This window comes from Sus scrofa, chromosome 14 (assembly GCF_000003025.6).
Source record: "Sus scrofa isolate TJ Tabasco breed Duroc chromosome 14, Sscrofa11.1, whole genome shotgun sequence".
Lineage (NCBI taxonomy): Eukaryota > Metazoa > Chordata > Mammalia > Artiodactyla > Suidae > Sus > Sus scrofa.
Genome location: NC_010456.5, coordinates 131493504 through 131510032, shown reverse-complemented (window position 1 = coordinate 131510032; position 16529 = coordinate 131493504). Strand labels below are relative to the sequence as shown.

The window sequence follows — 16529 nt, the reverse complement described above, 5'->3', positions numbered from 1 at the left end:
TGGTAATGAAAATGTTCAGGGCATGGACAGCGGTGACAGACAGCACCGTAAATACTCAATACCCCTGAATTGTACACTCACAGATGTTGCAAATGTAAGTTTTCTGTTACGTGTATATGGCCACAATGTAGCAAATATGTTAAACTCTTAGAATTATAATTCAGTTCCATTGAACAGATTTTCATTTTCAAAATGTTAATAAGCATTGCATAGGAATAGCGTTAACTTTTTGGATTAGTAAATCAGTGAGTAGTTTTGGAAGTTTAACTATTCATTACCTCCCCCAAGCCCTCATACATTCTTTTTAAAAACCCACTCATATACTTAATACTAATAAATCTGAGAAAGAACATCATTTTTTTCTTTCTTAAAATTATTAAACCATTTTGATTTATCTTAAAAATATTTCTGAGCTAGCAGTTTCTGTAAGGAGTTTATTTATATCCTGTGAAGTTGGAGGATATTTGATTAATGTAAATGCTTACTTATTTCCGTAAATCAGTTTTACAGAGCTCCTCTAAATAAGAGATGTAACAGTGTGATTTTTTTTAAAAAATACTCTCTTGGTGTAGGAAAATATTTCACATACAACAAGCTGTGAAGACTTTACTGAATTTCGATTCACAAACTTGTAGAGAGCCTTTAGCTTCAGGCTACAGGTCGGAAGTAAACACAGAAACTCATCAAGGACTCAAAGAGCAGGTCTCCTTAATTGATGGAGCTCACAAATAAACAAACAAACAAACAAACAAACAAAAAACCCGAAACCAAACCCAAACCAGCTTCTCTGTCTTCTCTCAGCCAGCATCCATCCAGTAAGGACCGTCATCCGTCCAGTAAGGACCTTGAACCAGATTCAGCGACTCCTTCCAGTTCTGGGGATAACTTACCCATAGGACATAAACAGGAGCACAAACCTAGCAAAGAGGTAGAAAAAGACTTAGAGAAACAGCAGTTAGAGCTCTGTTACTACACAGGAATCTCTTTGAGAGTTAAGAAAAGACACACAAGATGAGACACGCTAGGCTTAACATACTTGGAGGGCACTTAACACATACTTCGGTCCATCATGTGAGTTAGTTCCCTCGCGCTTCTCAGTGGATGACCCCCGAAACTGTTAAACTCTAATTTTCAAAAAGTTAGAATCCATACCTTCACACAAATAGAGCATGAGCACATGTCAAATTTTATTTGACTCATTAATTAATATAAGAACCAGTAAGACATTAGAACTGGTGCAGTGCACATTTGTTTAACACACACACACACACACATACACACATACATATCTGCAAGCAGTATATTAGAAGGTTGAGATGAAATTGCGAAGTTAGATAAATACAACTGGTTATTATTGTCTTACAAGGGCATCAAACTGTAACCTTTTGGGTATTTGTTCCACTGAACAAAAGTCTACCCCAACTAAATTGAAAAACAACCCAGTCAGTAGAAAATCAAGCCCAGAACTATACTCAAAGAATAGCCAAACAAAGTAATTTTTTTGGCTTTTATCAAACTTCACCTATTAACCACATATTTATTGCTTACTAGTACTTCTTCAACCTTAGATTTTAAAACACTTTTTTGATTATACATTTAATGTTATTAAAAATAGATTGTTTATTAAAAAATACAGAAAATTAGAATAAGAAATTGCTCAAAAACTCTTGACAACAGTATCAGATATTTTTCCATCTTTATAAGTTTGTGCGTGCATGTTACACACATTTTTCATATACTTGAGATCATACATTCCATTTTATATTGTTATATTTTTATTTATTTATTTAGTTTTTGTCTTCTGCTTTTTAGGGCTGCATTCGCGGCATATGGAGGTTCCCAGTTTAGTGGTCCAGTTGGAGCTGCAGCTGCTGGCCTGCACTACAGCCGCAGCAATGTGGGATCTGAGCCACGTCTGCGACCTGCACCATAGCTCACAGCAATGCTGGATCCTTGACCCACTGAGCAAGGCCAGGAATTGAACCTGCAACCTCATGGTTCCTAGTCAGATTCGTTTCCTCTGCGCCACGACGGGAACTCCTATTGTTGTATTTTTACTTGGAGAAATGTTTTAATGTTAGAAACTGTTTACTCAAGATTTTAACAACATAAACTATTTCTGTAACTCATGAAGTTAAAAAACACTATTTTTAACTCATGAAGAACGATTATGTAGTAATTAGAAACTTTTTACTCAAGATTTTAATAATTACTGCATAATCGTTCTTCATGAGTTACTATATTTAATTTTATCTTACAATTTTATTTTCATTTGATTCTTTCTCCCCAGTTTGGAAGTGAATAGAAGTTGTGTTGCCGTGAATGTCATTGTCTCATTTAATATGAGCTGACTGGAATTTTCAGGTTAGGTGCTACTGAGTATTTTTTATTGCGATTACCAGCAGAAACTGAGGTGGACAGTGTAAAGAGTTTGTGCCTCTCCGATGACTGAGTAATCTTCACCAACTTAGGGATTCCAAAGAAACTGAGGCCTTCGGCTGCTTACCTAATAAAGTCTTATCTTGCAACCTGAGAGAGTTATGGAAATAGGAAGAACAAATGAATTTTTGCTAATCTGCAGGCTGTAGAAATTATGTCATTTATATTACTTAATAAAATTAAGTTTTATGTATTTCCTTTGTGCGCAGAGGAGATGTTGCTTAAAATAGAATAACAAATATTGTTACTTTGGCGTGTACTTTTCCCCCCTTTTTAAGGATCATTTAAACTTAGTTGTCCTTGGATTGAAATATAGGTGATGATTGAAAATGATCACATTACAATAAGCTGGTGTAGACTAAAATTTTCAGTGTAGTCCTGTTACAGAGTCAACATTATGTAATTTATAAATACATGTAACTAAGATAATTGAACGTTTTGAAGGTTATGATCAGTAAGTTTGGCTTGTATGATATAAAATGGGCTGTAAAATACTGATATCTCATGTGGTATTAGTCAGAGTCCTTGCAAAGAGAAAAGTAACCTCAAAATGCAAAATAGTCCTTGCTGGTGAATATTAGTAGCTAAACCCATCAGGTGATCTTTCCAACTTGTTCAAGGCTGTAATTGTCTTTCCAGGAGGGGAGATTTTGCCAGGGGAGCAAGGACTCATTGAATGGCAGATGCTGTTCCAGTGGAGTGTTCTTTGGTGGGAACTACTTGTCCCACCAGCACATACTTTCTCAGAATTTGCCCCTAAAGTATCTTAATTTCACATACTTTGGACATTAACTGGAAACAAAGTTGGAGTCTTTTCCCAGGTGGACTGTCATTATCTCTACCACACAGTATAGCCGTGAACCAGGAAGTGCCTTAGTTTTGGTGGACAGCTTTAGTGTACTAATTGCCTGCCAGAAAATTAAGAATTGGTTGCATCCAGTTTTAAAATCACTTCTACAAAACTGTGTGATATATTAACCGTCATTCTTACTCTTTGCATTTTCCAAATTGACTCTTTTTTAAATTTGTTAATTATACTATTTTGAATTTTTAAATTTAGTTTTTGGGTCTTTTTGGTTTTTTTTTTAATCATGTAAATGTTGACGCCATAGTGGTTTAGCACACCTTTGGGTTTCTGTTTTTAAAATGCATTTGAAGTTTATTGCAGTGTTTCATAAAACTCTTAACAGAAAGCAAAACAGTTGCAGGAAGAAGTTATTTTCAAACGATGGAGACTTCTAATCAGGTTCTTTAAATGAGTACCTTTAGTGACTTCTGTAAAGTGTTTTTTTAAAAAATCAAAACACCCGTTGTCAAATAGTAGATTTTTGTGTGAACAGATGAGATTTAGGAGAGCTCCTTTTGGATGCTTTGGCAGGGAGAACCCAGGTCCTGCTCTCTAAAGAAAGCCTCAAGACTTTCACTGTTCCATTCCTCGAACTCCCCTAAGTCCCCCAGTGCCGTCCCTGGGGCCTGGAGTGTGACTCCCCCTTTGCCTACCCCTTGGAATCTTAGCAGTGTCTGTTTTAAGCATGACTGAGGCATGTGGAGGCAGGTGGGTCAGGAGACAAGGGCACTTTATCAGAGTAAATATACACACATTTTGGGAGCCATTTAGCTGGAAGCCTAAATTGGCCCATTAATATTGATGTCATTTCTACAGAGTACCTTTGGTATTGTACCGCCCAGCTCATTAATCACAGAAGCCACGCCATCCGTCCCCAGCATTTAAGACATGTTTTTTTGAATAGCTAGTGGTGAGCTTTATTGTTGTATTTTCCCTGTTATCAGCTAAATTCTTGAGATTGAGGAACTGGTGATAAATAACTTTGCTTATTAATTCTTTCACTTGTACAAGCTGTGGGCATGAGAAAGAAAAACTATTAAGTATTGCTAATAACATTACTGACTTCTTTGTGAGGAAATTAAAGAGAGCTGCAATGAACTTTGCTATTAAAGAGGTACTGATATAATTTCATAGACGTAATCTTATAGATTGTGTCGTTCAGATCCCTTAAAACGAAAACCGACTCAAATTTGTTCACAGTCTGCACGGTGCTTTTATTTGTATGTTGTCATTTATTTCTCACATCTGCCTTTGAGAGTGCAAAGTAGTATGATTCCTGTTTTAAAAATGCAGAAATGGATACTTTTTTTTCCCCCTGTCTTTTGACCTTTTAGGGCCACACTCGTGGCATATGGGGGTTCCGAGGCTAGGGGTCTAATTGGAGCTACAACTGCCAGCCTATGCCAGAGCCACAGCAGTGCCACATCCGAGCTGCGTCTGCAACCTACACCATAGCTCACGGCAATGCTGGATGCTTTAACCCACTAAGGGAGGGTAGGGATCGAACCCGCAACCTCATGGTTCCTAGGCATTTATGCTGTGCCACGCTGGGAACTCCAGAAATGGATACTTTTAAAATAAGTTAACTTATTGTCTTGCTATGGTAAAATAGCTAGAAAGTGTACAGTGTGTGGAGTTAGGACTCAAATCCATATTTCTTGATTCCAAATCCTGGACTTCAGTCACTATAACCTGCTCCCTTTCTGCTTGCAGTTTACAATGCATAGACTCCTTCTTCCCGCTATATTTAAAAAAGACGCTTACATGAGTGGCTCTCTAAAGTGTGGTCCTGCAACCCCCTGGTAGTTCCTGAGGCCATTTCGGGGGATCCTCAAGAGTTAAATTAGTTTATCAGCCGTTTTCACTCATTCTCTTATGAGTATATGGGGATGTTTTCCAAAGGCTACATGATGGCATCACATTAAATGCAGAAGCAGGTATGAGAATACTGCTGTCCTCTTTAAGCCATACAAAGTTTTGCAAAAATGTAAAACAGTGCCATTCTCCTCACTAAATATCACTAAATTATCATTGAGGCAGCACCACCTGTTCATTTTCCCTTCCCAAATAGTGTGTGTATTTTCCTGCATAATCTAATTACCTCATCTTCTGTGTTTCTAAGTGACAACTGAAGAGTATTCACTGTTAAAAGGCCCTAACTAAGCGTTAAAGATATGCAACAATCCCAGGTAGTGAAGTAGGATCTCAAAACAGTAAATAGAGAATAGACAGTGACCTGGGAGGCCTCTCTAATACTGGGAGACTTAGTTCCTTGGAGAATTAATTGAAGGGACAGAAAGATAGAACTTTTTCTGACCTAGTGGAGGTGATGGTGATGAATCAGTGTTAGCTGTTTAAATTTATTTATTGATTTATTTCTGTCTGTCTTTCTTTTTTTTTTTTCTTTTGGTCTTTTTGCCTTTTCTAGGGCCACTCCCGCGGCATATGGAGGTTCCCAGGCTAGGGGTCTAGTCCGAGCTGTAGCCGCCGGCCTACGCCAGACCCACAGCAACGCAGGATCCGAGCCGCTGCAACCTACACCACAGCTCACGGCAACGCCGGGTCCTTAACCCACTGAGCAAGGGCAGGGACCGAACCCGCAACCTCATGGTTCCTAGTCGGATTCGTTAACCACTGCGCCACGACAGGAACTCCAGCTGTTTAAATCTCAATTTGCAGTAAAGATAGTTTCTACTCTTGAACACTTTCTAATCAACAGGTATCCTATGGCATGATGAAGTGAAGTTCAGTGAGTCTGTATGAAAGGATGTTGTCAAATGATGACAGATCTGTTCCACAGGTTGTGCTGATTTCTTTTTTTTCTTTAAAATTTTTAAATTATAGTTGATTTACAATGTTCTGTCAATTTCTGCTGTACAGCAAAATGACTCAGTTAGAAATATACATATATACATTCTTTTTCTCATAATATCTTCCATCATGTTCCATCAGAAGTGACTGGATAGGAGTTCCCGTCATGGCTCAGTGGTTAACGAAACTGACTAGGAACCATGAGGTTGCAGGTTCGATCCCTGGCCTCGCTCAGTGGGTTAAGGATCTGGCGTTGCCATGAGCTGTGGTGTAGGTCGCAGACACGGCTCGGATCCCGTGTTGCTGTGGCTGTGGCGTAGGCCGGCAGCTACAGCTTTGATTCAACCCCTAGCCCAGGAACTTCCATATCCCTCAGAGCAGCCTTAGAAAAGGGCACCCCCCCAAAAAAAGTGATTGGATATAGTGCCCTGTGCTGATTGGATATAGTGCCCTGTGTGCTGATTTCTGATTTTATAGATTTAGTTATTATTCTTTCTGTTTTTATCTCCTTACCTCTCCTTCAAATGCTGAGTTGTTTCCATGTTTTAAAAGTATTGTGTTTGAGGGAAAGAAAACTCTATTATGGCAGTTTTATGTCAGGTGGAAGGATGGAACTTAGCCGAGGTGTTTGTGATAGACAGACATTAGTCATGTTAGTTCTCTCAGTCATTGTATGGTTTTAGATACGTGGTAGGCACTGACTTGTTTCAGGATTTCCCAGCCAGAAGTGAGTGGTCTGGGAACTCTGGCTGTTCCAGCTGCAAAGAGGGTTGAGGGAGTCAGTATTTCAGCTTCACTTCCAATCCAGTTTCCACCTCTGCTGAGTCCTTACTGAAAAACTTGAGAGTATTGATTGGCTTACCAAATTGAGACTAGGAGAGCATTGTTAACCAGTGCTGATGTCCCAGGTGTAGTTTTAGGAAAATAGCTTCTTATCTCCCTGTACTTGGAGCTTCTTCCACTTCTGAAATCTTTTTTTTTTTTTTTTTTTAAGTTAGGTCAGTGAGGACCCCAAAAAGGAGAAAAGAAAAGCATTCATTTTTTTTAACTGTCAGAAAACATGATGGAAAGAAAAGGAGTACAGCAAAGCAAGTATTAAGAAAAAAAAATTTAAACCATGCATTTAAAACACTTTGTTTTTCATGCTGCTGTATTTACTGACTTGGCTATACAAAGGATATTTGATAAGTGAGTTTATTTAAATGTGTATAAAAGTAGCTGATTTTCTTATTTAGCATTGACTTAGGGGCTAGGAGGTCAATCTCTGTGTCATTTAATAACTTCGTAGTTTTATGATCCTTTTATTGCTTAGCTGACTTCTGGATTTCCTGTTTCCTCGGGCGATGTGATGGTGGTCAGAGTAGATAGTTATATGGCGTATTTTTTCTTAAGTAATTAAAAAGCAGCCAATTATCTCTATAAAGTGCTCTGCAGATGGGGCAGACCCCACCTTTCACACGAATTGAAAGATGGGAAGAATGCATGTGCTTAGGACAGACTGGTCAGGACTGGCCTCAGAAGGAACCGGTGGAGTAACTGGAAGCAGGTTATTAAATGGGAGGTCCAGGGAAAGAGAGAAACGGTGAACGCTGGAAACTGAAAAGGAAACTGCCGTTTGAAAAAAATATTTAAGCTGGTACAGCAAGTAAGACTGATTTGTATTTAGGGTTAACAGAACATATTGGTTATTTATTTATTGAGAATATGCTATTGAGTCTGTCCACACTTACTATGTCCTTAGTAAATGCATTTTTAAGTGAATGAATAAATGAATACACTCATTCAAGTTAGTGGGTCCTAGAATGACACGCTAAACTGAAATCGCCGAAGAGTTTACACATTTCAGAATCGTCCAATTCGCTTTGACTTGGAGGTTTTCTGACGTTTGACAGGCTCCCCACTTTACATATCATGAGCTGACAGTTTGTCTCTGTCTCTGTCACTGCACTGGTTGCTCTCCTGCATGATTATTTTTATTTATTTAGTTAGTTATTTTTGTCTTTTTGCTATTTCTTTGGGCCGCTCCTGCAGCATATGGAGGTTCCCAGGCTCGGGGTCGAATCAGAGCTGTAGCCCCCGGCCTACGCCAGAGCCACAGCAATGCGGGATCCGAGCCGACCGCGTCTGCAACCTACACCACAGCTTACGGCAACGCCAGATCGTTCACCCACTGAGCAAGGGCAGGGACTGAACCCGCAAGCTCATGGTTCCTAGTCGGATTCGTTAACCACTGCGCCATGACGGGAACTCCATGATTATTTTTAAAGACAGGGAGTTTCATTCCTGTGAGCCTCAAGGTTTACATTTAAACGATGGTTTCATAAAATTCAGTCATGTGCAGGGATTTGTTTATTTTTATGACGTAGTTGGAGCAATCTCATTTCTGAGACAGGTGATTATGCTTCAGATCTATTAGCAGTTTAGCATATTGGCATTAATTCAGGTGTTGTAGTTATACCAGCTTGATATCCTCTCTGTTTTCCTTTTGGAAAGCACTTCTCTTTGTTTACCTGTTCTACCTGATGTACAGGCTTGTCAGTTTTTCTTTCATGGATTGTGCTTTTTTGTGTTTTATCTTAAAACTCATTGCCAAACCCAAGGTGGCAAGGTCACCGGGGTTTTTTCCTATGTGATTATCTAGAAGTTTCACGGTTTTGCATTTTACATGGTCTATGACCCATTTAGAGCTTTTTTTTTTTTTTTTGAAAGATGTAAGGTCTATGTCTAGAAATTTGCTTTTTTTTTTTTTTTTTGATGTCCAGTTGTTACAGCACCATTTGTTGTATAGACTGTCCTTTCTTGAACTGTCTTTTGTTCTTTGTCAAAGGCTAGTTACTTATATTTATGTGGATCTGTTTCTGGGTTCTATATTCTGTCCAGTTGTTTTATTTGTTCTTTCACCAGTGCCACTTTCTTGATTGTTGTAGCTTTAAAGTAAGTCTTGATGTCAGATTGTATCAGTCTTCCACCTTTGTTCAGTATTGTGTTGGTATTCTGGCTCTCTTGCCTTTCTATGTAAACTTAAGAATTAATTTGCCAGTATCCACAAAATAATTCACTGGGATTTTAATTGAGATGGCATTAAATCTGGAGACTGACTTGAGAAGAATGGACATCTTAATTAAAATGGAGTATTTTCCAATCATTTTACATCTTTTTTGATTCCTTTTGTTAGAGTTTTGTAGTTTTTCGCATATGGACTCTGAGTATGTTTGTTTGCTTTATACCTAGGTGTAAATTTTTTGGTGATTTTGTAAATGGTATTATGATGGTTTTTTTTTGTTTTTAGGGCCGCACCTGTGGCATGTGGAGGTTCCCAGACTTGGCGTGGAATCAGAGCTACAGCTGCCGGCCTACACCACAGCCATAGCAAAGCTATATACAAGCCGCGTCTGCAACTTACACCACAGCTCACAGCAATGCCGGATCCTTAACCCAGTGAAAAAGGGCAGAGATCAAACCTGTGTCCTCATGGATGCTAGTCAAATTTGTAACTGCTGAGCTGCAATGGGAACTCCTCTGGTACTGTGTTTTTAATTTCAAATTCCGGTCATTGCTGGTATAAAGAGGAGCAGTTGACTTGTATATTAACCTTGTATCTTGTAACCTTCTTGTAATTGCTTATTAGTGTCAGTTTTTGTTGTTGATTCTTTGAGGTTTTCTACGTAGTATGTTATGCATAACTTTGTGAACAAAGACAGTTTTATTTTTTTCCTTCCCAATCTGTATATATGCTTTTTATTTCCTTTTCTTGTTATTACACTAATTAGGATTTCCAGTGTGATATTGAACAGGAGTTATAAGAGAGGATATCATTGCCTTCTTCCCAGTCTTAGGGGAAAAGATCCAGTTTCTTACCATTAAATATGTCAAGAGCTCCTGTCATGGCTCAGTAGAAATAAATCTGACTAGAATCCGTGAGGACACAGGTTCAATCCCTGACCTCGCTCAGTGGGTTAAGGATCCAGCTTTGCCGTGAGCTGTGGTATAGGTCGCAGACATGGCTCGGATCCCATGTTGCTGTGGCTGCAATTTGACCCCTAGCCTGGGAACCTCCATATGCCTCAGATGTGGCCCTAAAAAGACGAAAAAATAAATTTAAAAAATTAAGTTAAAAAAATATGTCCACTGTAGTTTTTTTTTTTTTGATTTCTTTATAAAATTTCGATAAAGTTTCCTTCTCTTCCTAGTTTGTTGAGAGCTTTTAGTCACGAATGGGTGTTGGATTTTGTAAAATGTGTTTTCTCTATCAGTGTATATGATTGTATGGTTTTTCTTTTAGCCTGCTTTTCATAGTTGGATTACATTAATTGCTTTTCTTTTTAAAATTATTTTTCTAATGTCGAACCAGCCTTGTATACCTAGGATTAATCCTACTTTGTCATGGTGTATGACTCTTTTTATACGTTGTTGGATCTGTTTGCTAATATTTGGGTGAGGACTTTTGCATTTATGGTCATGAGATAGTGTCCTGTAGATTTCCTATCTTAATATGTTTTTTTCTGGTTTTACTATTAGCAAACCTGCTTTTTTCACTTTTCTTCTTTCCCTTTTAGCTTTTTTCTACATACATTCTCTGTGACTTTAAGTGTGTGAATAGGATACACAAGTTTTGTTGTATTTGTTCACTTAAATCGTTTGTCTTTAATATCCATTCAGTCTCCAGTAAAGCATTTTTTATGATGCTTCATAATATTCATCATGTGGTTTTCATTTAACAAGTTACACTTAAAATGTTGAATTTTTTAAAATGAGAAATATCATTCAACTAACTATTTACAGAGAATAGTTATCCTCTGAAGTCTCTAAAGTTCTTCTGTGGGATTATAGGTACATTAAAATAATAAAGAAAAATAACTTATTTTCCTTTGACTAATAGGGAGAAATGTCATAGCTTTTTGTACTTACACAGAAATGCTTACCTAGAAAAAATCATTGGCACATATGCCTTATGAGTGCGTGGGTGTCACATGTCGGGCCTGGCCGGCGATGTGGGGACAGCTCTGTTTGCATCCAGCCTTTTCCTTTGTGTTTCCCATCTTTCTCACATTCTCCATTTCTTTCCTAGTTTTTATGTGGAACAGAAGAATATAGCTTCAATAGTTATTTACTTACCCTGTAAAATTTGTATTTCTGACTGCAGATTTTAAAATAAGTAGAAAAAAATCTTAAGTTGATTTTCCTGTTGTTCTTTTATTTGGTCAGTATGTCTACACCTAAAAAGTTTTGCAGGGTTTGACTGTTCCGAAGGAGGAAATTTTAGGACTTACTAACTTGAGTAAAATAAAAGAAGAAAAGGTTAATTACTAAAAATGTTACTATAAAGGGAAAAATGACAAACTGTTCATGTTTACATGTCTGCTTTTTCATAGGCAGAGACGTCTCCTAACGGCCCAGATTGCGGTTATGGCTCCTTTCACCAGCAGTACTGGCTTGACGGAAAGATCATTGCTGTGGGCGTGATTGACATCCTTCCACACTGTGTATCGTCTGTGTATTTGTACTACGATCCTGATTATTCGTTTCTGTCTTTGGGAGTCTACTCTGCACTCCGGTGAGATTGCTTTGGACAATTATAGTGGGTCATATAGAACTTCAAATAATTCTCCATTGGATTGTATTTTATTGTTTAATAGTAGAAATCCCATTTGCTAGGACATAATAATTTGTTGCTGTAAGTAGTCTCTTACGTACTGGTATTTAGAAATACCACTTTTAGCACTGAGACCACAATGTCTGAAGATAATTAATTCCCTAGCTTTTTGAGGCTTTCGCCTAGTGTGTGGTATGAGAAATCATATCTGTGGGCTGATTTTGTTGCTTACGCACTTATTTAAGCTCCCCTGTAGAACTACTCAATGTTTGGGGTTTGTTTTTTTTTAAGCTGTGCCCACGGCCTGTGGAAAAACCCCAGGCCAGGGATTGAACCTGCACCACAGCAGCGACCCAAGCCACTTCAGTGACAACACCAGATCCTTAACCTGGGGCGCCACAAGAAAACGCCTACCTAATGTTTTTTAAATGTTGTATTAATTACATATTTTTCCTGTCATTATTATTAAATACATTTTATGATTAATTGCTGGTTACAAATCTGATATAAATGACATAAAGCCGCATGAGTCTATTGGAAGAAATACACAGTTATGTCAAGTGTATAGAGCAGGACTGGGGAGTCCCTGACTGTCCACTTGACTGTGACCCTCATGAAAGCTGATTTTCTTTTAATATGTACAACATAGCACAAGTATTTTTAGGTGCATTATCCTAGTAGTAAAAAGATTGGGGTCTTGCTCAAGGAAAATATTGGGGTTTTTTTTGGTTTTTTTTTTTTTTAATCTTTTTAGGACTGCGTCTGTGGCATATGGAAATTCCCAGAATAGGGGTCAAATTGGAGCTGCAGCTGCTGGCCTATGCCATAGCTACTGCAACGTAGGGATCCACGCCGCATCTGCAACCTATACTGCAGCTTGAAGCAACACCAGATCTTTAACCCACTGAGGGAGGCCAGGGATCGAACCTGCACCCTCATGGATGTGAGGTTGGGTTCTTTACCACTGAGCCATAGTGGGAACTCCTAGTCTGCAGATTTTAAAAATGCTTGAATAGGGTGGGGACCGTGAGGATGGAATTGATTTACTTTTTTTTTTTAGCAAGGTGAATTTTAGAACTATAATTAATTTGTTTAACTGATGTTTATTTGAGTACAGTCTGTGTGTCCTTGCCCTCTTCATAGATGTGAATGAGATAGACAGGATTTCCAGTCATGTCAAAGCAGATAGTAAATTAAAAAACTGACAACATGGTTTTGAGACCCCATTGCAGTGTGACGAAGCATAAAATTATAGTAGTAGACACGAGGCCCTTTTTTTATCGACTGGTCAGGAAAGACCTCTCTGAGAAGCCAAGAAAGAAGAAAGGGGCATTCTATGTAAAAATCTGAGGATTAAAAGTCCAGGTCAAATACAGCAAGTCCAGGTATCCTGGCGTGGTTGAAATGAAGAGAAGGGAGGTCTGATGGGCTAGGATGTGATGTAGGCTCTGGACAGTGTTGTGCAAGGAGGGCAGGGAGGCAGGTGGTCAGGGCAGGTGGAGCAGGGCTCATAGGTAATGGGAAGGATTTTATCTCAGTGTGATACCAACCCAGAGGGAGGGCGAAGGGTTTGGAGGGGTTACCTGATCTGATTAATGTTGTAAAAGACTCTAAGCTGTTCTGTGGGATTGTGAGGGGCAAGAGCGGAACCTGGAAATCTAGTTGGGAGGATGTTGGAGTCATCAGAGGAGCCGTAGTAGTGGCTTGGACCAAAACACCTGAGGTGGATGTGGTGAGAAATGGTTAGAATCAGAGTATATTTTGGAGATAAAGCCAACTTGACTTGTTGATGGGTTGGGCATGGGGGTGAGAGGGAAAAAGCAGTTAAACATGGTACATAGATTTGGGGCCTGAACAGCTTAGGGGCGACGTGGTGATGCAGTGAACTGAGATGAGAGGAGCCAAGTGAGGGAGTGCCCTTAGGTGGGGCATTCTCACCAGAGCCGGGTGGTCCTCCATTGTTATGTCACTGATTCTTCCCTTTGACCCTCGAGAGTGGATTAGTTCTAGGATTAAAGGAATCGCTTCTATTTTAGCCTAATAATGTTTAGTCTGCTTGGATTTAGAAATACTTTTGTTATAAAGACGAATTTTTAGGTAACAACCCTTTAATGATTTAAATTTGAACTTGCAAAATGCACAGACTATTCCCTTAAAGAATAAGTCTCTCTTTGGATTTCAGGCAACCATTGCTACTAAAAACAAAGAAAAAGAAATTAAAACCTTCCAGAAACAAACATAAAAACAAACAACTTTTCTCATAGTTTAGAAAGGCACTAACATTTTGCTTAAACCTTCCTAAACGCAGCAATCATTCAGTTGGGCAAGTGGGATGGAATTTTGTGCCCACATTTGTCCAGATACAAATTAAAACCAAGTCGAGCATAGGCATTGCTCACAGCTTCTTTGTTCAATTAATCCTCACCTTTGCCAACTAAGAGAGAACAAGCAGTGAGGTAGTTTTTTCCCCCTCCAGTTTTAGAGAAAATAAATAATAAAGTAGCATTTAGACATAGGAAACGGTAATATGTCACATACAGTTGAAAGTGTTTGCGTTTAAACAGTCGTAATAATATTCTTCTTGAAATTTGTTGACTTTTGAGTTTTCTAAGATTTGTTTTACTGTTTTTAACCCCATCAATTCAGGTGATCATGAATAACAAGGACCTGTTTTAAATAGATTTTTGCACTTCTATGCTGTATGAATTTTAGATACACTGCTGTGCCCAGTGCAGTGTAAAACCTGCATGTGGTTGCGTTTGCTCAAAACAACATAGTTCCTTTGGTGTCTCTTTAGTAAAAATCAACTTAGAGTATTTTTAAAACTGCTTTTCTTTTAACACTTCTTTTTTGGTAGCTTAATGTCAGATGGTATCAAATATTTCGCCAAATTAAATAGTACTTTGGGTATTGGAACTAGATTTAACTATACCTTCACCTTTGTTCTCCTTTTGGCAGAGAAATTGCTTTTACTCGGCACCTTCATGAGAAGACGTCTCAACTCAGCTATTATTATATGGGTTTCTACATTCATTCGTGTCCTAAGATGAAATACAAGGTAAAGTTGGTTTTTACACGCGTGCACTGTGGATTCGAATGACGAAAATTGTGCTTTCATAGTTTTTCATCACATTAGTTTAACATGCTTGTTTATTTTTGGTGTAAATCATGAATTATTATTCTTTAATCATGAATCATTGTTTAAAGGGTCTTAAATTTTTCATAGACTCTAGCTTGTTCATTGCTTAAAACAGTACCTGAGAAATAGGCACTTAGTACTTGTTTAGTGTAGGTTAGTCCATGGAATTGAACTGAATATGTAGAAAGCCCGGCTGTCCTAGAACTTCAGGAGGGCCCCACGAGTGGGATGGCACAGCCTCTGCCTTCTCTGGCGCGTCCTGACCTCCCCGCCCCCTGGTCCTTCTCCATCCATTCAGTTGTAGCTTTCTTTCCTTTGGGCACAGTCACAATCCAGAAAAATGAGCTCGGTGTAACAGTGAGATATTTGCAGTTAATAAATACAATATAGGCTAGTGTTTGTAAGGTTTTCATTATGGGAAGATGTGTCTTTAATATTTTTGTCTCAGGGCACAATGACCTAAGGAAATCTCTTTGCAGCCCCAGAAATGAAGCTTTTTGTAGTGAGAACCACAGTCTTACTTTGCAATTCATTGTGTTATTGTCAGATTTGAGTATATTTCAGAATTTCTCTTTTTTAAAAAAGGTCTTACTCTTTATGACTCTCTTTATTTTTATTTTACTGTACTTTTTATTATTGAAGTATAATGATATCCCAGCATGGTGATGTTTCCGTACCTTAGAAAATGGTCACCAGTAAGTCTACTTACTATGTGTCCCCATACAGAGTTATGATATTATTGACTGTTTTCCCCACGCTGCCTACTTCGTCCCCATGACTCGCTTGTTTTATAACTTCCTTTAAGAAGGAAGTTGACCCTCTTAGTCTCCCTCACCTATTGCACTCATCGCCCCCACTCCCCTCCCCTCTGACAACCACCAGTTTGTTCTCCACACTTATGAGTCTGTTTCTTTCTTTTTTTGTCTTTTTAGGGCTGCACTCGTGGCATGTGGAGGTTCCCAGGCTAGGGGTTGAATTGGAGCTGTAGCCACCGGCCTACACCACAGCCACAGCCATGCGGGATCCAAGTTGCGTCTGCGACGCACACCGAAGCTCACGGCAACGCCAGATCCTTAACCCACTGAGCAAGGCCAGGGATCAAACCCACAACCTCATGATTCCTAGTCAGATCTGTTTCTGTTGCACCACGATGGAACTCTCGTTTCTTTCTTGTGTGTGTTTGTTCATTTGCTTTGTTTTTTAGATTCCACTTATAAATTAAATCATATAGTATTTGTCTTACTGTGTCTGACTTACTTCACTTATCATAATATCCTCTAGGTCAATCCACATTGTGACTAATGGCAATTTTCAGTTCTTTTTCATGGCTAAGTAATAGTGTGTGTGTGTGTGTGTGTGTGTGTGTGTGTGTGTGTGTATACACAGCAGTCTTTCTCCATTCATCTGTTGATGGGCACTTAGTTTATTGTAAATAACCTACTTTTGATTATTATTATTGATTATTATTGACGGGCACTTTGGCTATTGTAAATGATGCTACAGTGAACATAGGGGTGCATGTATCTTTTTGAATGAGTGTTTTTCTTTAGAAGGATACTCAGAAGTGGAATTGCTGGCCTGTCTGATGGTTCTGTTTTTAGTTTTTTGGGGAACCTCCGTACTGTTTTCCATAGAGGCTGCACCAATTTACCTTCCCACCAGTGGTGCACGCAGGGTTCCCTTTTCTCCACGTCCTTGCC

The 16529-nt window shown here is 38.8% G+C and overlaps 1 protein-coding gene across 13 annotated transcripts in view; it reads left to right on the top strand.

The window, feature by feature from the left end:
* The window catches only part of ATE1 (arginyltransferase 1), a 198425-nt gene that overhangs the window by 70411 nt on the left and 111485 nt on the right, over window positions 1–16529 (top strand). For all 13 annotated transcript variants that reach the window (XM_021073566.1, XM_021073564.1, XM_005671511.3 and 10 more), the window contains 2 exons: window positions 11470–11651; window positions 14649–14748. In XM_021073566.1, coding sequence (XP_020929225.1) covers window positions 11470–11651; window positions 14649–14748 — 282 coding nt within the window. The remainder of the gene's footprint in view (window positions 1–11469; window positions 11652–14648; window positions 14749–16529) is intronic.